We start from the raw sequence: 24,630 nt of genomic DNA, 5'->3' as shown, positions 1-24,630 counted from the left end.
GCAATGGAGGATGAGGGCAAAGGGCCAAGGCCTCCGCCTCCTCCTCTCACGCCCGAGTGGAACATGCCGCACGCGTGCACGAGCGCGGAATGAGATCTGTGATCCGCCCGGAGGACATGCCGTCCCCAGGCCTGCGATACGGAGGCCTGTTTACCGCGAGCGAGCGGGCGGGCGAGGTTGTCCTGCCCTGGCAACTCGCACTCCCGCGTCTGGCTCGTGGTGCTTGCGGTGCAACACCCCCTTCTCTCGTTACCACATCGAAGCGTGTAAGGTCGCCCTTCTCGCGAAGGTCCGTTGGCTGAGATGATCGAGTTTTTGTGTTTTGTTTTGGCTTCGTCATTCGTTAGATGTACGATTTTTGCCCTTGTAAAACGGAATGTTTGACTTTTGCGTATGATATAGTCATGCAATACAAGGTTAAGTGACACTGTAACGCAACATTTAACATTCATAAAAACAGCCCTTATTAGGGGAACGCATGTTCGCCTTTGAGTGTATGGCCAAATATCTTGACGCAGAACCCTGAAGGAAAAAAGTGTGTTAAGATTCATCATCGTTTATTATGAGCCATGATCAGTCGACTAATAGATGCATTTTTTCCCCAAGTCCTCATTTTGAGATTCAATTTGGCTTTGCAGTATTTGATAAAGGACATTTTGATCTGTTTTGCAGAACATTAAAAATGTCTCCCCTTTATAAACCCAACTTGTTTATCAACATCATCATCTTCAGTTCAAGTACATGTCCCAGTTATCAAACCAGCGGCGGATGAATCAAGATCCATCGGCACCTCGACACGTGCCGACACGATGAGGGAGAACGTCGGGCAGGAGGAGGTGACTGGTGGATGTGCGTGGAGAGTTTATAACAGCGATGAGGAGAGGCCACAACGCAGGAAGAGCTGCGATAGGAGAGACAGAGAAGGCCGAGGCCCCACGGTGGCTAGGAGACGTTAACTACCTTGCCTGGCATACAGGAGGTCGTGGGTTCGATCCTGAGCCTGTCGCCTCTGTATTTGGAGTTTGCGTGCTCTCTCTCCCAGTGGCCGTGTAGATTTTTGCCAGAGCCCTCTGGCTTTTTACCCCTCCTCGTGTCGAATAGACACGACGCGTCCAGATGATTTTGCTGCCGTGAATTTCCACGCGATGATGAGGCCGCCTTCGTTGAGCTATCGTTCGTGATGGCCCAGGGTCGCTTCTGAAAAGAGCGCTGTGTGGCTGAATGGAAATAGATCGGTTGAGGTCATGGTTTGTAAGTGTGGGCGGTGGGGGGGAAGGGGCTCTTTGTGCCAGGGACTTGAACAGTGGGACGACGCTGGCATGGGTTGGGGGAGAGAGGCATTTCCAGGCCAGTTTCGGCACAGGAGGAGGGACCGCTCGCTGAGTGGAGATTGACTGCCGGTGTTGACAGAAGGCTTACACACATTAATATTTGATTGCCATGGCTTCACTCATTACAAGGAGGAGCAGCATCCACTTGCCCCCCCCCCCCATATTGCTGTACCCTACAACTATTCCAATCCGCTGCAAGCGAGTTGTTTTGTTGTTGTTGCTTAAAATATATATGGAATTGGTTAAGGTTCACCCGCTGACACCACGCTGCACGCACCCCATTCCTGGCAGACGCTCAAGAAAGGTATGAAGCAATCCGTGGCATAGGAGACACCACCCTTGTTTAGTTTTTTTCTAACACGGGCACACACATATAGCCCCCGTTTATCCCTCTCGAGACCCACGGAGGCTCGTGCTGTTGGCGAGCACTTGTTAAAGTCGACACGGGCACCACACTGGGGTGCGGCTCGTCGCCCCCCCCGACGCACGCGATACCCGGTGCTCTTCTTGTCGGCCCGGGCCACCTCGGCCGGTTGGCAGGGTTGCTCTCCATGCCGCTCGACATCGATGCACGTGCCTGGGAATCGAACCCCCGGTTGTTTGTACGTACGTTGAACTTCTTTCGCGCCGTACGTAGCCAACCGCGCTAATCGGAGGTGCAGGGGAAGGATTACGAACTTAGCACGAAAAGTTCTAAAGAAATGAGTTTTCAATCGAGATAATTTGAAAGTGCTTCTGGATGTCAGAAGGGCGTTCCAGACGGCCGCAGAAGCGCATTCAAAGGCGCTCGATGCGGTGACCGTCTTTGTTCGATGGCCACCCAAAAGCCGCTGCTGCTAGGATGGACCGGAGTTCGTGTGATGGTTTATGCTCCTTCACCAGATCACCAACTTGCTGTGCGGTATTTTGTGCACCATTGCACTGCCGCCACCGCACGCATAAATAAAACACGGACGCGCGCACACACACCCACACACGACACAATTTACGTTCTGTACACTTGATGAAATGCACACACGATCGTACGCTTGAGCCCTTGGCATAAGAATAGAAAATTTGACCGGAGCTGCTTAAATGCCGTTGCTTAAAAAAGAAAACGCATCCCTTTCTCGACGGCTATTTCAGGTCGAGGACGCACACATTCGGGTCCTTTGTCAAGAAGAGGCAGTCAGCTGTTCCCACCGGCCCCGTCCCCTTCCTCCTGCCCATCCCCCGCAGTAACCCCCGCACCCTCCCCCTACGCCCCGTGGTCTTGCCCACCCAGACCTCATCAGCACCACACGACCTCGGTGTGAAATCACAGCCTCCCCCCCCGGCCCGCCTCCAAGGCTTCAGGCTTCATGAAATGGCCGCGTGAGTGCACATGTGTGTGTGTGTGCCCGTGGTAAGGAAGACAAAGATCCCCCGTGTAGCCTTAACAGACTGTTCGAGCAAGGGCTGTTAGCGAGTAATAGCACCTATGAAGGCCGGCACGGCACACGAGGGGGTGGGTGGCCATCACCACGCCCGGCCGCCTTTGTCTCCCGCATGGCGATGTTTATACACCGCACCAGGTACTCATCTGAGTCCGAGTCAATCTATTGGAGTTCCCGGACCGGTTCAGATTATCGTCAGTGGTGCGGTGGGTAAACACCACCACTGGGGAGACAAAGGCGGTCGGGCGTGGTGCTGGCCACCCACCCCCTCGTGTGCCGTGCCGGCCTTCATAGATGCTACTCGCTAACAGCACATGCCCCAACAGTCTGTGAAGGCTACGCGGGGGATCTTTGTGTTTTTGGAGCGGTTTTTCAGCTTAGCGGTCAATCAGTTCAATGTGGCGCCGACGGTTCGATTCCCGCTGCACTCGCCCCGAAATAAATCCGTGGCGAATTAACCCAGTAAATCGGTTTATTTCAGTTTAGGTTGATTGAGTTGAAGGTTTTGTTTTATTTCAATGGCCGACCCAGCCGAGACGGCTGATGCAACGTTAGCCAGCGCGCCGCATGGGTACGGAGGCTTTGACTGGGGGCTGCTTGGAACAAAAGCGGCATAAATGTGGTGATCCTGTTCTCGCGTGCGGCAATACTGTTCGGGAGATCTCGATGGCAACGTCCAAGGACTCTTCGAGACGAATGTGTTGGCCATGAATCTTTAGGGGAGTAGGACGGTGATGTCGTCGTCGTCGTCGCCTCCGTGTTGAGAGTGGCCAATAAAAAAAAACGTGGACTTTGGTCTGCAAAGTGGAAATCTAGCTCGTGATCCAAACAGATGCTCCGTAGTGCGCAACTCTCATCACCTCGAGCTGTGAAGTAGATCTTGAGGACCCCGTGACATTGTGGCGGAGTGCTACGTTTCCATCGTGTCTGTCGTGGCCCAAATTCCCGCCAGTGAAATCGAACGCCGGAAACTCTTTGATTGCAAAAATCAACTGTTCCTCCGACGAACGTGGTTTGCTACGTACGGAACGAGAAAGAAGTGAAAGATACGTACGTACGTTCAAACCTAGATAAAATGTCTCGTGCAGGAGCTCTCACAGGGCTGTCTGTTTACAGTTACTGATCAATTGAAAGAAGTCGACACGTTTGTCAACACTGCCCCGAATGGGGAGAAAAAATATAATGACGTATAATAGTTGTTTGGAGTAAAATCATGGTTCTGCATAGTGTACATACCGAGCGATGAACTGCATTGTATTTCCGTTTGCGTACGTGCGTGCGTGCGTACGTGTGCAAGCGTACAAATGACTGCACACTGTGTACTGCGGAATGTCAAGCGCAGCCAGGTGGTGTCGTGGCAGACAATTCGACTCGTGCTGAGAAGATTTTAGAATCTTGGCTGGCGTTTAACTCCGGACAATCTTCCGCCCCCGTCCCACCCCCAGGTTCAATCAGAATCAGAATCTTTATTTAGATGTCCTTTAGAAGGATTAATGCGGTGGTTGTCCTCGGGAGACGCCAGCCAACACCGCGTAGCAGTTGTACGCTGTCCGCCACCGGCTCGAGGGCCCTCCGGCAGTGCCGAGCAGCACGCCGCGCTCACGTGAGCGGGGAGACTTGCTCCGCCTGTGAGATCGGAATTCTCTACACGCCGCGCATCGGCCCCCCGCTTGTCACATTTCACGAGCCAGCCCAAGCACCGGGGCCCCACCAACCTCCGCCGCCTCCCCCCGATCTGTCGCTTCTCCTCCTCCCCGCCGCCGCCGCTCAACTCTGCCCGTGCACGGTAGAGCACTCGATAACGATTTCGCCAGGCGTGCCAATAAAAGGGTAAGAGCGGCGACGACGCATCGGTTATTCACGAACGCCGGACAGCCGAGTTCGATCCCTGACGCTGGCTTAGAGTTGTGAGCGATATCATGAACCGGTTCCAGGCGCCGTTCCCCTCGTCACCATCACCGCGTAGTTTGGTGAAATGACCGCGGGGGGAGACCAGCAGTCAATTGAAAAGGGACCATTTTTTGTTTTGTTAAATCCGATCATAAAAAGGACCCTGCCGAAACTCAACGGTGGAGACTCCTTGAGAGGCTTTTCTCACCGGCGGCGGTGGCGGCACACCGCTGTTGATGTCACCTGCTCGTAACGTGGTGATAGCGAAAATGCACGACGATATTTCCGTACGGCCGCCGTTGCACAAAGTGTTGCGAATTCGCTAAAGGGTTGCAAGAAATAACCTCCCCCCCCCCCACTGCCCTTGATGACAAAGCGCTCGCACTCGCTCGCTCGCTCGGCGGTGGAGCCAAGGGTGTCGAGGGCGAAAATAGCGCTCGGGCTGACACGCCGCTTCCCTTGCCCCGTGATTTAAAAGGGACCTAATTTTAGATCGGCCCCAGATGTTACGAAAATATCGACGAGCGCTCCGTCGCATAATCTCCCAGTCTCTCACCCAGGTTCGTCAAGGTGGTTCACTCGCTCCGCCACCCACACTCCTGCCGCCTCCCACGCTCTACGAGGCTGTAAGGACCGCCATTGCAGGGCTCATTATGATTGACGTGATGAAAAGACAAAGGCCTCCTGTTTCTTGTTGTTGTGGTGGTTTATACCGCCCAGGGCAGGTTGGTCCCTCAAGCCATCGGGCGCAGAAATGTACCTTATCGGTACCATCCAAACTGCAAATGCTTACAATGATATTCTTGAAGTATATTATCCCCAAATCACAAATGTGTATGATAGCAAGGTCACCGTGGTAGCTTTATTACGAGAAACATGTCGTTTGATGTGAAATTTGTATGGAATTTGAAATGAAATAAAAGACACGGTATGTGCGCTAACAATTACGTGCCCTTCGTGGATACCGCGTATGGTGGACACGAGTAGCATTTGGCATCTCAGACTGTACCGACCAACACCGCCGCCCCCTTGGCTCATGGGCCATGTCGTTATCGAGTGCCTATTAGGGCTGGTACATCACACGAAGGGCTTTGTGTGCTCAGAACGCACGCCCAGTCCACCTGCGTTTCTTCCCAGTGCTCACGATGACCAGTGTCACCAGACTAGGTTCTTTATTTCATGCCAAGTTGACGTAGAGGAGGCACATTTGCCTGGTTTTAACAATTCACTCCGGTGGCATGGATTTTTCATCAAAGCCGGGAGACCAGCGACAAGGTTCAGTCGTGTTGGATTGTGCTTCTGCAGATTTCCATTGCTTCCTCGGATTTCTAGCGCTCTCTTAAAAACCACCGCTTCGTAAAGGTCAGCTCACATTTGCTGTCATTTCCTGCGGATCAGAGAAACTGTAATCTGTCATTCCTACGTGCGGTTGTTGTGGGTTTTTTTGTCATTCCGTTTCCACTTTGGTGGTTCCCATACGAATGAGTTCCTCCCCCTTGTTTGGTTGGTCGGGCGAGACGGAGGCCTCTGCATGCGTCACGCACGCCTTAATAGACGCTCGCTAATAATACTCGCCTCAACACTTTTAAAGGGGGCTTGTTTGCGGATGATGTCAGAAAGAAAATAAGTGAGTAATGCATGCGTAGCGTCGTCTATTTTAAGTAGACTTATTATTAATGTGGTGCCTTGGCCCTGGCTGGTATCTACGGCGGAGGGGAGGGGGGACGCAGGGAGAATCGGAATAATATTTATTCGCAACTGAAGGAATTCGATGAAGCGACGAAGCTGCTCTTCTCAAAAGATCGTCAGCGGTGGCTGTAGGCTGCTTGAAGCGTCGACCAGCACAGGGGAAAGCAGAGCACAGCTTGGGTGGTGGCAGCAGGGGGGGGGTGGGTAATGGAGTTGTTTGTCGCCGAGTCAGAACTACCGAGACCCAGGGCCTCAATCTAGGTTCAAAGCCATCGTTTATCAAACCTGGGTGCTCCAGTGAACATAATTGTATGAGGGTAGTCACCAATGATTGCATAATGTGTGTATTGTGTATATTTTTTTAAAATAGTTTTTTACATGGAAAGCCTTGCTGTATGCATTAAAAATGTAATTAAGATGTTAGGTATTTTGAAATGTTTATTTGCTCTTGAAGAATTTTAACTGGTTGGTTTTACTTGGTGCAATATCTCTCTAAGGTTCGTGACCGCATTGGATGATGGGCAGCTTTTTTCAGAGTGGGAAGAAACGCCGTCTTGTCTTTGAAACGGGGAGCAAGAACCGATTCACTTGACTTCACCGAAAAGCAGTTCTGGAACGCGTCATGCCGACACACAAATAATTCCCTTGATTATTCCATATTCAGAAGCACGTTTCATCTCATAACTTCCACTCCCACATTGGCGCAATTGGGATATAATTAGCGGTCGTGAAATACAAACATCTATACAAAAAAGGAAACGCGCAAAGAGAGGGAACGCGTGGGAAGTGAGATGACATTGAATACGGAGCCAGAAATGTATTTGAATCATCCCAGCAGCAGATTGAGAATGACCGACGTTGGCATCCGGCAGGATGACGTTGAAAGTGTGGATGTTGAGGCGAGCGTTGCCATCGCCCCGGGGAGCAGCGCGCGGTGCGGCTACGGTAATTGCTCCATCTCTGCGGAGCTCTGCGGAGCTCTGCATCAACGGTGACCTGTCCACAAGCTGCTGGCGGTGACCTGGTCACGGTGACCCGTGCAAACGAGCCAGCCGGCTGCGCTCGGCGCTCGGTGATGGTTCCGCACGCGCTGAACCACAAGGGAACGGGCTGCTGCTCCATTTAGCCTCGGCGGTTTCAGACTTGCCCCGCTCCTTCTGTTTTCAATAATATTGGTCCAATTTGCATGGCCATTTAGGATGGGTGGAAAAAATAGTTTTAGAATGAGACGACAGAACATACTGCATTTCGAAACTCAACCTCCATATTTTTTTCTTTATTCGGAAGTTTGTTTTCGTTCATGTCATTAGCGCCATAGTCCGCCATCATCAATCCACTGCCGAACGAAGGCCTCGCCTCCCAAAATCTGTTGCCATCTCTCGCGATCCTGCAATGTAATAATCCACCTTGGATCTGCACAAAATAGCAGGACTCCATTCCGGCGCTCCATTCCCTCGGTAGATGTTTCTATCGGGCGTGTTTCCATTGCTTGGCTGCCACTCCGCGATTCATTCTTTGATCGTCGGCCACCATCCCTTCGTTTGAGAATGCTGCTTCATCTCGTCGGGCTGGCCGCCGAATCTGATTTGAACCCTGAATCTTGACTGTGCCGACTAACCAATTTGACGAAGCAAATTTTGAATCTCCCAAACCGCCCGTGGGCCCCCTCTCTCGAGTGCCGTTTTGATGGCTGGAGTGAAACCGCGAATGTGCCACTGTGAGCCTTCATCGTGACCTGAAACCTGGCTCCCTTAGAACTGAGACACTGGGGACGCGTATCGGCTCCATGTTCCCATAGCTCAAGAGGCCAACTAGGTCACCCGAAGCTGGTTCAGTGAGTGCCTAACAATAACCCTGCGATGTCATACAGTTGTCTCGAAAAGCCCCACTGGGTGCCCCGTATACTCTATAAGATGTCTTTTTAGTTTTGCTATTTTACCAATTCGTTTTGCACATGGGGAGGACACTTTGGCATACCCAGAGAAAACGCCGTAGCCCCGCGTTCGGATGCCTCGCGCACACTTACGATCTTCCTGCGATCCAGTGACCCACGTGCAGTGTGCCACGCCACGTAGGATCTAAAACTGCAATTGAGGCTTGGGCGCCACCGGTTGGAATGTTACGCACGAGTAAAGAAGCCAGCGCACTGGCACCACGTTGTCGGCTGCGTGGGCCCGTACCTTCGTCGTTGTTGTTGTTTAAGAGTTTGTAAACAGGAGCAGGGCCGAATGAGCGTGTGAACCAAAAAAAAATGTACTTCCTTGTGTACGTGCGCGCGTAGGCATGGGTGTTGCACGTGTGTGGGCGTGTGCACACGCGTGACCCACGCGTGTGCGGTAGACATGCAAAACAGGGGGAAGAAGAGGAGTTCTGAAAGTATTTTGCTGTTGTTAATCACGACGTTCAAACTCGCGGTGATCCCAGGGCCTCCGGCAGTGGTCTCACGAGAGGAGAGTCGAATTTTCGATTTTGTGACTGGTCCACACCATTGGGACGTGTCGCCGAGTTTCTGGTTCTAAACGAAAGGTGACAATGCAAAACATCCCTCGTCCAACCTATCGTTGTGTGGCCCTCATTTTCCGTTGAGCGCACTGAGCAATTGCTGGAATATTCTAAAACGATTTAAACTATTTTGAGTATAAAACTATTAAATACAATTTTTATTTTACCAGGCAAGGCCCAGTGAGCTGTATAGCTCTTTTTAAAAAACAACCTGGCCACAATTAATAGCCCAATGAAGTGGCTTATCACGTGGCAAAATACTCTAAACGAATGTTTCTAAATGTGGAGGGAAAAACCTGCGGATCTGGAGAAAAATCCACATGACCATGGGGGGGAGAGAGATGTGCAAACTCGAAATATACAGCAGGCATCAGGGTTGGGATCAAACCCGAGACCTCCTGTATACCAAGCGAGGTAGTTAACATCTCGCCACCATGGAGCCCACATTCCAATGGCAGAAGCCAAGGAAACCCAAACCACTGTCTGACTTCTCGCAGACGAAGTGGTAATCATTTTTAGAGACCGCACCCCAGCATGATTATCATCACTGATCCACGACTTTGGACTTAATTTACTCTATTGTAAATCAGGTGGAAAAATATTTTGGGATGTAACGAATTGAGCTCGCAATAGCCGCGTCGGAGCACTGAGTCAGCACTGCCGAGAAGCAGTGTAGTGACGTAGTTCCGAGACTCCTCCTAACACAGCATGTGGATAGAGTTGATAACATTAACAGTGTTTGTAAAGAACACACGTACGTACTGCTGTTGTTCAGGGTTTTTTTTAATGACCACCCTCTTAATAAACGGTTGGTCACTCTGCGTCGTATGCAACGTCCGGTATCTGTTGCCGCTGAGGACACGGGCATTATTGTCCTGTTGTAGATTACAGCCACTTAGCGTTGACCGTTGATGGTCAGTTGATGTATTATTGGACGCCACCTAGAATTGCGTTATCGATGCGAAATCTGCGACAGCGGGTTCGATGAGAAAGCGTACGTGACGTTTCGTCTGCGGCCACGTCACAGACGCCTCTTGGATTTTTTTCTTTCGGGAAATGCCGCTGTGCAGATGTTCACGGTTAAAATGGAGAAGAGGAATGACATTTTGGGGGCGTGTTTTACACTCGCTCTATTTCAACATTTCTAAATGCGCGATGAATTAATCCGTTTATTTGCTTGTCGGGTGGTTCACGAGGGCACGTGACTCGTAAATGGAAGGGTCACGAGTTCAAACCCAGGTCAGGGGTCGTCTCGGCTAATCATTCATCCGAGGTCACTAAAATGAATACCACTTTGTCTTTTTTGGAAGCCTTCAAATGGTTGTTCCATGGAAATATTGGCAACCTGTCACGGGAATGTGGAATTTTCCACCGCTGGCCCCTCAGTCTTCCGGCAACGATGAGCACTGCCCAACATTAATTTGGGCAAGAGGGGTGCTTGGCTTTAATATATTCATTCGATAGTAATTGATGGCATCGCATTTAATGATTTTTCTTTTTTTATGTTCGGTATTCTCAATATTGCACTTATTAGAATGAAAACTCAACACATTAGTCACGAACACTCCGGCATTACAGGAAATGCCTGAAATGTCGCCTATTAAATATTGTTTTCTTTAAGGCCACAGCGTTATTGTGCTTTGTGCACCGCTACCAAGACAGTACTAAAATGGGTTAGCACACGGATGAACTAAACATGACCAATTTATCCTGTGAGGTTGCTCTTGGTGTTTCAACACTAAGCAACGTGTCCTTTTTAACAAAGCCCCAATCCATCTCTGAAATGAGAGCCGCACGTCTCGTGAGGTAATGACTCGTCGTTATGTAGCCCTTTGATTGAAATTATTATTGAGAGTCTGTTGTATAAGTGCCAGAGCCACAGTGAATATGGCGAATGTGTTGTGCGGTCACTTTGCCCACCAAATAATGAGGCGCTATCATCGTGATGTGTTAGTTATTTTGATCGCCATTGCTCATCCTTCTGTTTGTTGTTTACCCTTCGCAGGTCAGTGACTTCCTGTCAGGCCGCTCACCTTTGACCCTCGCCCTGCGCGTCGGAGATCACATGATGTTCGTGCAACTCCAGCTGGCTCCCCAGCAACACCAGCAGCAGCAGCAGCAACGGCAACAGCAGCAGCAGCAGCAACAGCAGCAGCAACAACAGCAGCCGCACAGCCACCATCACCACCACCACCATCACCACCACCACCACCACCATCACGGCGCTCCCCGCGACCCGCGCTTCCAGCGCTACTCGCGGGACCCGCGCGCGCACTCGCACGCCACGGGCTGCCTGCACGCCTGCCACCAGCGCCAGAACCGCTCCGCCGCCTCCACCTCCTCCACCTCCTCGTCTTCCTTCACCGGGGGCCACCAGGCATCTGGGTCCAGCGCGTCGGCCGGCGGCGTCCCTCCCTTTGTCCCCCAGCACCAGCGGGCGGTGCCGCCGGCGGGCCACCACGGCTCGCCCGGTCACCACCTCCCCGCGGCGGCCCTCCAGGCGCAGGCCGCTCATCAGCTGTCGGCGCGCCACCAGCTGCCGGCCGCCGCTCAGCACGCCGGCTCCTCGGGCCATCCGGCGTTCTCCCTGAGCCACTTGGCCGGGCAACGGCAACAGCAGCAGCAGCAGCCGCCGGGTGGCACCTCGTCGCCCGCGCAGGCCCCCGCGCCCCACTTCGGCAGGATGTCCAATCAGGCGTGGCACGCGGCTCGGGCGGCCAATCAGAGCTGTCCATGCGAGCCGCCACCCACGCCAGCTGCGGCCCACGTAAGTAGGCGGTGCCGTCGTGGGGGCGGCGTTTTGTCCACCGCTGCGATTGTTCCCTTTTTGTCATCGTCGACTTTAAATCATCATCATCATCATCACCATCGTAAATGTGGTCACTGTATTATATACAGGCCGTAATTCAATGATGTGACAATATAAAATGATAGTCATCAACCAGACTACTCAGTAACCACGGAAAGTTCCAACAGATCCAACCAACGTTGACCCAGCATTGTCTGGTTTACTGGGTAGTTATTTACAGCCCAAAAGTCAAAGTGCCCTTCCTACTAACATTACATGAGAGCAGTACTCTGCACCCTTTTTGAGTGGTGACATTGCTACGGTGGATTCCATTGTCTCCCAAATACAACCACTGCTGACCCGCACAAAGCGTCGGGTACTAGTATACCGCAGCTTCCTTTCATCATGGTGCGGAGCTCATTCTAAAGTACGTCTAAAGAGTATCAGCGTCAAGCCACTAAACTAGGCTGCCAAGGAGGCGCGCTGTTCTGCCGACTCCTGTAGCTCGGCCGGGATTCATTTCTCATTTCACAAAAAAATAAAATTAACCGGGTGAGGACAACATCCCGAGGTCATCGATTCCATTTTGAGTTTTGTAAATCACCCTGCCCAGGCCCGCCCCTGGTCGGGTGAGATTCCATCAGATTCCATCACCCGACCAGGGTGTCGCGCGCAAGGCTATTACCGTGTCGATAATTGCCCTTCGCACACGAGCCTCAAATTGCCCCTCGTGCTCAAGAATGGTCAATGCACAGCACGGCCACACTCCAAAAAACAAGGGTCTTTAAATCCAGATGTCAGGCTATAATCGGTCGTCTCCAACTTCTGCAGACACAAGGCTTGCCAATATTTTGTTTCGAGCGACTGAAATGTATCGAAACGCCAATTTGCGCTCCCGCAATTTGGCACCGGGTGTAACACGTGATCAGCTGGGCTGGTGGGAATGGTCCAAAATTGTGTGGAGAGGTGCAAAGGGGGGGAAGGGGGGAGGGCAACGTCGTGACTCACACGAGGCGATGCAAGTTGTCTCCGACATGCTCCGGCTCAAGAGGCAATTGAATTGCGGCCTGTGCCGTCAGGCACTCAGAAACTTTCATTCTCATTATTAATTATGATTAATGATTACCTTAGCCATGCCCGCGAGCGTGTCCGTGGCCACTTATGAAAGCCGAGTTTTTTAGCGTGAATACTAAAAACTGCTGATCCATCCGCACACTCTAACAAGGTCGCTGAGATCTTGGGATCCATTGTCTTCTCAGTACTCCGAGGTCAAGGCTCATTTCCTGCGGGGGCTTTCGCCATTGCAGCTCGCAACGCTTTGGGACGTTTTGCCTTTGCTAGTAAGACAATCGGAGTCGTTTGATATATTTTAGTCTGTCTTGAAAACTCACCTCTTTAATACTCTTAAGTTTTTTTCGGTAAAGTCACGTAGGTAAAAAAATAATAATAAAAATAATATAAATAATAATAGAAATAAAATAATAAATCACGACGTTTCGGAGGCAACACAAGTCTCCGTCATGATGTGGGACCGCCACAGCTAAATTTACTGTATCACAGCTAAGTTAACTGTATCTTGATACAGTAAATTTAGTTGTGACGGTCCCACCTGATGACGGAGACTTGTGTTGCCTCCGAAACGTCGTGATTTATTATTTTAATTCTATTATTATTTATATTTTTTACCTACGTGACTTTACCAAAAATACCTAAGAGTGTGAATCCTTGCAGTCACGAAAGCTTCAAATCTAGAATCACCTCTTTAAATTTGCCATTACCCCTCCGCGTTTTGGTCGTTTACCCTGCAGGCCCTGTTTATTTCCTGCTTTCCAAACAGGGGACGCAGTGGGATCTTGGGAATGAAATGAGCCTTACAAATTTACATTATTACGATTAAAACGCAGTTTTCTTTGGAGTTGAATACACTGCTTCACTTCCGGCCGCTGCATCTGCGACGTTGGAAGAGCTGTGCGATGGACCGAGTAAGACCAACCACACGCTCATTTCGAGAAACCCGTCGCGCTAGTGCGCGCTCGCGTTTAGCGTGACCTGACGCTAGCGGCTCACTTTAATAATCGGCAGCCTACGCGTGGGAGTTATATTTCTCTTTGCAAATGCGCGGGGTGTGCCGCTACCGTTGTAAGCGACCCCTTGGCTCTCGGAAATCGCCTCGGCAGAATTAAGAGACAAACCAGATTGTATTTGGTCGTTTTTCGTGCGGTCATTGCCGACCGGGCGGACGCCATCGGCTAATTACACTTCAGACCTGTGAAGAAACGTAGATGTAACAAAATAGCTTTCTCTCAGACAGGCGTTGTCGATCCGACGCGACGGCCCACAACAACGAGAAGAGGTTTTACCCTTTCTGGCAATAAAACGGGAGGTGTTAAGATAGTCAAACACCAAATAGACACCTTTTGCAAGGAATCAAGCCCGCATTAATCATGCTCTGGTAATACCTATTATTTTTCATACTTTGATACTGGCGAAAAGGTCCCATGACAACAACAACAACAACGCTTGAGCACCTGGCGCAAGCAGCGCAGGTGTCCGACACAAACGCCGCATCCGGAGGACGGTGCCGGCTCGGCGCTCGGAGGGTCCCCCGAGTATCCCGGCTGCGTCGTTAATAAGCGAGCTCCTGATTGTAATCATGAGCATCATGCGCGGCGACGCCTTGTCAATCGGTGCGGGGTGTGGAGCCCGCGGACTGCGAGTTCCAGCAAGAAGAAGCCCCACACAGTGGCATTCCTTCCCATCCCCCCCCCCCCACCGTCGCCGCTACCCCCCGTAGGCCCATCACAGCGGGCGCAAAACCAGGTGCAACATCTGACTGAAATTTTCCACTTGTGATGCCCACGCACGAGCAATAACCCACAAAAGTAAAAAAAAAAATTATAAAAGAAAACGGCGCTGGCAGTGCGTCCAAATTTTTCTGTGACTAGGTCATGGCGTGAAGCGCTGGCGCGGGGTATCCAAAAGACGTTTGAGCCTCTTCCCAAGTCCGAATCATGAATCTCCGGCTTGAGGGGGCGCATATCTAATGAGCGAGCAAGCACGCATGTCTTGAGCTCGAGCGACACCATCGCTCGATCGGCGGAGCTGAGTCCGAAAGGTCGTCCCCTCCACACCAACCCACCCACAAGCACGGGGAGTCGTGGGCACTAACCGCTGGGGGGTCTCAAGCTGGGGGGACCCCCCCCCTCCCGCACCTCCCGCACCACCGTGCACCACCGCGCACCACCGCGCACCACCGCCGCTACCGCCGTGACGTTTCCGAGAAAGTGCGCGTAGCAGCGAAACCGTTTGGCCGCCTGCGCGATGAGTTTGCGTGACGTAGTTTCTCAAAATTCCGTCGCTTAAATAATGAATTGCTTTGTTTATTTTGGTCGAGCGCATTTTTTATTGGCGTTGGTTGATGGGCGACCAATGCACTTTCGGGGCGAGAGATTAGATGTGCTGACTGCTTGGGTCTTGTCAATAACAAAGCAGTAACTTTGCCGAATTGTGTCGTGAACAACTATTGATAAGTATTACGGAGAAATTTCTAAAGTAATTCACTTAATTCTCAAAATATTGCGGTTTTCCCCTCGAAACGCGCGCGTACCAATGTAACTTACAGCGTGTAAACACGAAATAGCTGCTGCATATCCAGTGCTTCAGGCCACGATTATCCCCATCATGTTTACGCAGCTGATGGTCCAGAGCAAACCCTAATTAATTACAATTTAAGTTCACAAGCTGCGAGGCTCCGTCGAACGGCATCGCGGGCGTTACGAACCCAGCGCAAGCAGAGGTATTAGGTTTTGGGCCATCAGTCACGGACCAACTTTTAAATTGAACCCACTCCTTTTGCTTGGAACAAAACACAATAAATACAAACAAGAATAATGGAAATGGGCTTGCTTGTAAGCCCGTTCGTGAAGTGAAGCAGCCCACCATATGTCTTGGAACGGCTATGATTGCAATAGGCATGACACAATACGTCAAATCGGGGAGCCTCATCGTACAAACAGTCTTTGGTGTCAAAGGTGGGTTTTATATCGCCCGGTATCATGAACATTTTTTTTTTACTCAGTTATGGTTACAAATAAAAACACACACACACAGCGTACATCGCAAATGTGTTTCCGCTGCAGCCACTTTCATTGACCGGAGTTATCGCACGTTGTTAATGCCTGTTGAGAACCTCCGACGAGTGTATGCAAAGGAGGCTCATCTGTCTTGGTATTTTTACAACCGGATTGTAGCGCATGCACACACACACAGCAGTAGATCTTGATATGCATAACGCTGCACAGTCGGTGGTTAAACAACCCATTCGCGGCAGACTATGAAACTGGGTTTGAGGCACGCTCTTAGTTTTTTCCGTAAAGTCACGTAGGTAAAAAATTTTAATTCGGAGGCAACACAAGTCTCCGTCATCAGCTGGGACCGTCACAGCCAGATTTGCTGTATCACTTGATACAGTCACAGCCAGATTTGCTTTATCACTTGATACAGCTGTATCAAGTGATAAAGCAAATCTGGCTGTGACGGTCCACCTGATGACGGAGACTTGTGTTGCCTCCAAAACGTCGATTTTTTTTATATTAATTTTAATTAATTTTTTTACCTACGTGACTTTACCGAAAAATCTAACAGTATGAATCCTTGCAGTCACGAAAGCTTCAAATCTAGAATGGGTTTGAGGCCACTATAGCTGCTTCCGACCGAGTTGAGCACACTCAAGCTGCATCGTCATAACTATCTGGGAGCATGCTTGCCGGAGCCTGGGTATAGCTGGGCCTAGAGACGGGTTTAGAACCACGATGCAGTCGGGGTGATTTGCATTCGCATCATCAACTTTGGCCCTGCTTCCTCCATACCCTCCCATGTCCCCCTCCCCAGCCTCATAACCCCCACCCCCCAAATAGGGCAACACAGCCGTGGGGGGGGGGGGGGGGGCACCTTCGTGCGGGGCGAGGAAGTTCATGAAAATTATAATTTGTTTTGCAACAAGAGTTATGCGAGCGTAGGTTGTACCATTGTTCCGATTAGGAATGTAATTGTTGTTGTAATGCACCCCTACGTGTTACGTGATATTATTATTATTATGTGGCCGGCGGTGGTTGACGCATGCCTGGTGCTCAGCACTTGTCGCACGCTGCCCAATCGTTGCTCGAGTTTTTATTTTATTTTATTTTGTAATTTCATTTTTTTATTTTGTAAAAAAAAAAAAAATATTTTTATTTTAGTATTTTTCCTTTTTGTTTCAGCGTTTAAATTATTTGTTCAACAGTGCCTGGAGTTCTTTAGCTTTCAGATCCAATTTAAATTCAAATTACTATCGCTATTAATAATGCCGTTTATTGAAGAGGTAGTTATAATATCATTGGTTGTCATATTTATTGTTATTTTTATATTTGTTTTTATCAAGGAAAGCATCACTGAATCTTAGACTTTTTTTCAGGAGGGTCCTGCCAGATTTTTCACAACAAAAAATTGTTCCCAAAATTAGGCAGCGCGGTTGTCACCCCACGTGGACACGAAACAATAATCCACAATGACGTACGTAAATTATCTAAAGTGTGTGTTTGATTCCTCTTCCGGCTGTGTATCACTGGCATGAGCATGCTCCACTCACATCCCCACTGCTCCGCATGACACAAGTACCACCCTTGTGGGGGAAGTTGACAGGAAATTGTTCTACGGAGTGACTGGAGTGACTGGCACACCTGCCGTGGGAATGTGGAATTTCCATCTCAGGCTTTCAGCCAACCTTAGGGGTGTGAACACTGCCCATGCTTGCCGGTTGCAAGGAGACACGCTGACTTAGACAGGTGGTAAATCTCCGTGGCGCATCGTCTGGAAAACCGAATATAAACATTGACGCGCGCGCGTGTGTGTGTGTTGTCTACTTCCTCTGCTCCCCACACGGCAGACTTCGACGCAAGCGCCGGCCAGCACGGCAGTGGCGGCACCGGCGCCGTCAGCTCACAGCCGGGCCCGCAAACCCGGGGCTATCATCGAGAGCTTCGTCAACCACGCTCCTGGCGTCTTCTCTGGAACCTTCTCCGGTATGTTTGCTTGTTTGTTTGATTTCTGAAATCTGCGGCAGTCTGGAAGGCTATTCCTTCCGATATTAGGAAGGCCCCACTGGAGCTTTGCGCTTTGAAATCATCTGGATTGAAAACTAATTTCTTTAGAACTGCTTTTTGTGTGTTTTAGTTTGTCCTCCCGCACTACCGATGAACACGGTTGGCTACGTACAGTGCGAAAGAAGTTCAACATACATACATGATAACCTGGCTTCTTTTCAGTTCTGTGCAGCAATATATTTTCCTGGGTAAATAGATCGCAGTCGCGAAAAAATATATTAACAACAAAGAAACGCCGGTCGCACCGTGCCCGGTTAATCAGCCACCTTAAAGACCAATATTGTGGGTCGTTCGACCGGTGGCCGCCTTGTCTTATCGGCTCACGTTCCTCTTCCTGCAAATGAGCACACGGGTCAAGCTCAATCAACGTGTTTGCTGTTGTTTTATATTTGGGACAGCCGTTAACTTCTCAAAGGTCATTTTTATTGATCCCCAACTCACATTCTTCCAACTGTGAGTCAGGCGCTTTAACCAAAGCACCTCCTGGCCGGTTCAACCTTTGCGTTTGTCTGAAACGGACGTAAAACCTCGCATTCTTGAAATAAGCGCAAGAAAGTTATCGCGTAAGTGGCGGGGTGGGGAGGGTGGGAGTCCTTGTAAATGGCAGTGTTTACAACGTGGTCATGGCGACTATGAGGATGCATTCCATCGTAGATAAGGTAAAGAGTCAGAGCTTCGGGGCCTTCAACCGGTCGCCTTTTCAATGTCAGTCATACCCAATCTCTATCTGTCTCCTGCTGTTCACTCTTGTCACCGACACATTGTACGGTTGAGCGAGGCTGTTGGTTATGTGAATGTAAACACGCGCGCTTTGGGAGGAGGAGGAGGAGGCGGCTGGCTTGCATCAGGAAGCAGAGAGACGCCCGTGTCAGAGATATGGAGTCATGCTGCTTAATAGGGGGGCTGGGTTCAAATCCAGCTGCCCCATCACCCCTTGTGATTGAGCGACAGTCTCAAGCGTGGCGAGTTCAAAGGTCGCGGCTCGGTCACCAAGGACGGCACAAACACAACCAATTTTCTTTCACTTTAATTTGACGACCCAGTTTAGTTTGCGGAGGGCTTGCACAATGTGTCGACTATATCGCACGGTTGGCGCACGGCAGGATGACTCCGTTGCGGAGAATCAATGAGTGGCCATCTTCTGGGGTCGGTTAACGAAGTCTCCTCTTCCTGGTTCCCCGTCGTTCTTTGTCGGTGGCATATACCCGGAGCCGTTCCGTGACGCGGCATTATGCCACAAGGACAACTTCTCACCTCGTGCACTTAAACTCCCATGGCACGATGAGCCCCCTACTCCCCCCTAACCTTGAGTCACCAGCCCACTATAAACAGACGCCCTCAATCATTCAGGTGAGTCGCCCATTGTGTGTCAGAGACGCACAGCCCCTTTATCTCGGTTTTTGGAGTCTACAGGCGTTGGCAGGTGGTACAGCAAATGTGTACTCCGCCTGTTCCGTCCGTATAAAATAAAGTGTTGCCCCCTCGCACGACAGTGGGCTTTCTCCGGGTGTTCCGGTTTCCTCTCGCCTGTAAGCACTCATTAATTAGAGGATCGCAGAGCTCGGGCAATTGTTGGTAGCGCCGGCTTGCCTGCCTGTCTGTGGTTCCTCCTCGTGCCTCTGAGTCGTTGTCTTATTTCGAGAGCCAGCGGATACTGTGCGGCGGTGGCTGCATGTTGCACGTTGAAATAAATTACTCGTTAAAATTCCCAGTGGCCTCCGAGGTCGCCCTGCCAAAAAAGATGGTTGCTCCTAATGGGGGCCCTCTCACTCTCCAGGCAAAACAAAGGGCAGTCAAGTCATTCCACGCACATGTCAATTGTTTGCTTTTCGACCAACAAAAAGTGGCGGAAAGTGATTGGCGTTCGGCACTAAATCGTCCCGCGGTCGCCGCGCTTGGGCCCTCGAGCTGAACGGCGCGCTCGCGCTTGATCGTCAGAGGTAAGCGGAGAAGTGGGTCCGCTGTTAAATGTTCCGCCGGTGAAGTGTGCTTCGTGCGATTCGAGAGCGCCCCGAGTGGGCCCACGCTCTCCGCCCAGGTCGGCGTTCGAGCCCCGCCCCCTCCCCCACCACCGCCCTGCCGTGTGAGAGTGACGGTGTCTCGTAGGTCAGGGGTCGGCGCTTTCCACGCGTGTGGCAGCGTTTGCACGCTTGTAGCACGGCAGCGGCGTGTTGCCAGCGTGGGCTTTTTGTGGATCGAGCAGAGAGGTGTGAGGGTGGTACTGGCAACGGAAGGCAGCACAGCAAGTGGGCTGGTGACCCTTTTGCGGGGATTTTTGTTCAATGCTTTTCCCTTCGTACGCACGGTGGCGGGTTTTTTTTTTTCTTCACGATTCATAACGCTCATTACAAAAGAAATGGACAGACATCCCAGTGGCAGGAATCTCTTGACGACGCCCCGCCGAGCCTCGAGATCTACTTCTCAGCAGGGCCCTCTTTGTGATTTTGGCCTTGAGCTTTGTTTTACTCACGTGGTTGCCTGGAGAAAATACTCGCGAAGAAGGGAGGGGTGGGGGTGGGACGGCCAATGAAAGGAACGTCCACGCAGATAGTTCAACATCCAATTTGCTGTCCTGTGCCCACCACGTGGTACCTCATCGGCCCTGCAGGGTGGGGAGAGTCTTTCAACGGGGATCAACAAAACCGCACCCTCTGCATCGCCACGTTCCCAGCTGTGCCAAACGTTCACTTGTGTGCCAAACGCGGCACAACTTGCAGAGCTACCGTGGAAGTAACACTGCGGGCCGATGTGCGATATCCACCGATAGCTGGTTTGTTTATATTTATATATGGTGGTCACTGACGTGCTTCCGGGTAAGGTACAGAGATGGACCCCATCTCTGTACCTTACCCTGTACCTCCATCTGTACCTTACTCGGAGCTGTAAAATCGATTTTGTAACGTCGTGCGGGGCAGAGTAGCAGCACGCTGGCGGCAGAGTTGCGGTGCACGGTCGCATGTGATGATAATAATGATTTACATTTATAAGGCGCAATTCATCCACAGATCTCAGTGCGCCATGCACGAAGTTAGGACAAATAAATACTTACAAAAGTCCGAAGGTGCACTGGTCATACGTGGGGAAGTGTAGGCCGGGCGAAACAAGTGTAGTCTTTAGCGACGGCCTACAACACGCCCAGTGACCTCGCCCATCTAACCGCTGGTGGGAGGGCACTGCGTAGTGTTTCCCGTATGTACGTATGTGCGTTGAACTTCTTTCGCGCCGCACGTGACCGACGGCGCCGATCATCCCGCGGCGGCAGAGGGTCGGCCACACCCCCTCCCCTCGCGTCTTTGCGATCGCCGGGGGGACGCCGCTCGCTCTTCTGTTGTTGCGCTTGGCTCGAGGGGGAGTTGCTTGGAAATTAGCCTCGGTACGCGAGGGGGCACATCCATTGTTTTTCGCAAGTCCAGCGCTGCACGCTTGAGCCGCAAGAAAAACGGAAATTTTTTCGAAAGTCCCCAGCTAGGATCAGCGGCGGGAGTTCCAACCTGGGCGTTACTTGCTCATAGTTGAGGTTTTTTTCCCACCACCTTAATAAATTCCCTATTTGAGGCCTTCTCCTGTAGGTAGATGTTGTCGGTAAGGTCTGCGGCATGGCACGACCATGCCTTGTCTGCCCAAGTGCTGATATGTACACACTGCACCCATCGACTCATTCTGGCCGAGTTGTCCGAGAGGTTGGGGGAAGCCCAGGATTGGTACAGATACTACTTGCCACTAATGTTGGGTTTGTCCAGAACCTAATTACACTGGGATCATAGCGTAGCTACTGCTCACCATTTTAACCAGGGACCGTGCTGTTAGTGAGCGCCTATGAAGGGCAGCACGGAACAAGAGGGGGTGGTGTGGCCGGAACTGAGCCCAGTCGCCTCGGTGTGCTCAGTGCTGATGTTTAGTCTTAGCACCAGGTACACCTATTTCAGGTTGAGTCAACCTAGGGGAGGTCCAGGATGGGTTTACATGTCGCCAACCAGCAATCTTAGCTGGGAATCAAACTCGGTACGCTGGGTTCGTAGCGCAGTGCGTGACCCACTGCACCACTACTCCCAGCATCGGTGTGCGTGGGTGTCGGTGTGTGTGTGTGTGTGTATATATATGCATACACACATTAATTTGATTAATTTAAAACAGCAATGCCTGCATTGGGCTGATAAAGGTTTTTTTTTTTCCCGAAATCATGCGTTACCAATGTGACAATGTCAACTTGTTTCTGCGGCGCTGGCGACTGCGCTGGAAGGGCGGTGCGATCAGGGCCTCGGGAACGGGGTCGCTCCCTCGTGCCTTGCAGAATTAGCAGTGGGATGCATAAACAACGCCTGCAGAGGGGGGGGGGGCAGGCAGGTCCATCAACAAAATGAGACGGGGGGGGGGGGGGGGGTGAAGTCCAAACAAACAAAAGCTTTGGCAGCTGCCTCCTGTGCGCCCCGTCAACAACGCTGACCAAGGCCAGAGGCGTGCGGCCAATCCCGTGCCACCGTTTGTGACCTGTGACATTCAGTGGAGCCAATAGGATTGAGTCGTAATGTCGAGGGAGGAGGAGGAGGAGGAAGGGGGGGGATGAAATGTCTTGTCGTTTACAAAGTTCTTTGTTTCATTGGTCTGGGAGGAGAATCGGGCGTGGTGGTGCGAAACAGAAAGTCAAGGTTTCTCCGTTTTTGAAATTTGTATCCTCCACAGGGTGACCCTGTGCTGGTTGACGATATTCCACATTCCCATGGCGGGGATTAGTTTATAGATAAATAAATAAAACACCTTTTGGAAGGAAGATAACGGTTAACAGGCCAGGCGACCCCTGTCCTAGAGTTGACCTCGTGACCTCCCCCCCCCCCGATTGTGAGCTAAGTGCTCTGCCCCAGTGCAAATTTGCTCAAAAAAGAGAAAAAGCATGAAAGAAATGCGGCAGCCACTGTTGTGCAAGAAAACCAACCAATCAATCAACCGGATGACCTTTATTTGGAACCAGGTGAGGAGCCATCGGGACAAAGTCTTGTTTTGCAAGGGAGAGAGCTGCGATTAGCAGTTCATTAACTCTTGTAAACACGCACCGGGCAGATCTTTCGAGAAGTGTAAATTGACAAAAAAGATGCTTCTGATAGTTTCCTGCACCGCCGTTTAATTTGAGACTTTGGACAACCGCAAAACAAAAAAACCCCTGTGTTTTTCAAGGTGCAGTATTTGTCGCGTCCCGTATCGAAAGGCGGCTTAATATAATGACATGAATCTGTACCATTGTCTACGAGTGGATGGGGTGATTAACACATCATCATCATCATCGCTGCTGCCTGTGTTTCTTCAACAAAAGCCGTTTTCCCTTCCATGAGGAAATGGACATGGTCAGTGGTGCAGGTGGAATTACTGTTATTTTAAACCTTTCTGCGCCTCCTCTGGTTTGGTAACCGCCGCAACGTGCTAAAAGATCGGCCAAAAATATTTCCTGCTCGGTCCAATGCCTGCAAACTCGCCTGTCTTCACGGCGGGGGCATCTCATTTTACTTTGCAGTCTCCTCCCCCCGTCTGTGCTTTGTGCTCCTGACTCGGCACAAACCCTCGTGTTCCGTTTCTCGTGAGCTGCGAATGACAGCACTCCCTTTTGTCCACAGTCTCTCGCTGGAACAATTGTGGTCTTGAGGTGTCCCGGCGCGGTCGACAACGATAATAAACCAGGAGCAAGCCCGCTCGCCCCCCCCCACCCCCCCCCTCCAACATTTCAACAAGAAGCATTTTTGTGGTTCCTGAGAAAGCGGTCTTGTGAAGTTGCCCACACTCTTCCCGTGGCTGTTTTTTTGTGATTCGCTGTCAGCTGGACACTTGAGAGTCCTTTATTTAGTCATTTTAAAATAAATATACCGTCGTGTAGAAACAGTTTTACCATTATTCTGAAGGGATTTTTTTGTTCACATCTGAGTGTAATCTACAAACCCTGTAAGATAGGCGGTAGGCCACAGTCCAGCAGAGTGGCACTGCCAGTTAGAGGGCTTTGCTCCCGATTTGAAAGTTTGCAAGCTTTAAATACCGGCTGGTCAAAGTGAGTTACGTTTTGCGGTAGATCAACAGTCGTCATCGTTTAAGAAGGCTCCGATGCTCAACGCAATAATCTGGAATTTCTATCGGAGCTCAGGGTATTGTGTTTATCCATCCGTAAGGTCCGTTGTTGATGCTTTAACAACCCCCATTATATACTCATTAATTCGTTATACGAGTAAAGAATATGTGGAAAATGTCAGATTAATGATCCCATATGATTGCAATTTTGGCTGCCTGTTGTGCCCACCAGTCGCACCAGATCAGTGCATCAATTTCATTGCCAGAAAGGGAACAATGAAGATCCTGTGACATCACTCACAAGAGCAGGTCATTATTGTGCCAACATTTTCATCACAAACCCAACCTAATTGCCTCAACAACTAAAGCCAGAGGAGCCCAGCACTTGTCAAGTAAAAACCACGTCCGATGCCAGAATGTTTTTTGCTTCTGCAACCGGCCCACCAAACGCACAAAGACCCACCCTTGACGGAATGTTGTTGCAGCAAGTTCTGTTTGCGAGCACCTACGCAGGCCGCAACGAGAGACACGCGAGGGGTGGGTGGTGGTGTGGCCGGCACCCATAGGCGGAGTTTGACTTCTATATTTGGTGGGAGGCAGGGCCCGGGGTTCACTTTGTCTCTCATACTCGGAATCGAGAGTGCATATCATTAATTTATTTTTGAATCTAAATTGTAAACTACTGACAATAAATTAATGTGTCCAGTTTGGACAGGGCGTACCAGGTACTCATTTGAGGCTGAGCCAACCTAGGGCAGGCCCCAGGACCAGTTCAGATAATCAGTGAGGTTGCTAGCGGGAATCAAACTCGCACACGCACGTACGCACGC

The 24,630-nt window shown here is 50.8% G+C and overlaps 1 protein-coding gene across 1 annotated transcript in view; it reads left to right on the top strand.

Annotated features, from left to right (window-relative positions):
* Nucleotides 1–24,630, top strand: part of MIDN (midnolin) — a 118,889-nt gene that overhangs the window by 55,638 nt on the left and 38,621 nt on the right. The window contains exons 4-5 of the mRNA XM_061564490.1: nucleotides 10,833–11,594; nucleotides 17,539–17,674. Coding sequence (XP_061420474.1) covers nucleotides 10,833–11,594; nucleotides 17,539–17,674 — 898 coding nt within the window. The remainder of the gene's footprint in view (nucleotides 1–10,832; nucleotides 11,595–17,538; nucleotides 17,675–24,630) is intronic.

This window comes from Lethenteron reissneri, chromosome 4 (genome assembly GCF_015708825.2).
Source record: "Lethenteron reissneri isolate LAM-NWPU_2019-01 chromosome 4, ASM1570882v1, whole genome shotgun sequence".
Classification (NCBI taxonomy): Eukaryota; Metazoa; Chordata; class Hyperoartia; order Petromyzontiformes; family Petromyzontidae; genus Lethenteron; species Lethenteron reissneri.
This window is presented reverse-complemented; position numbering and strand designations above follow the sequence as displayed.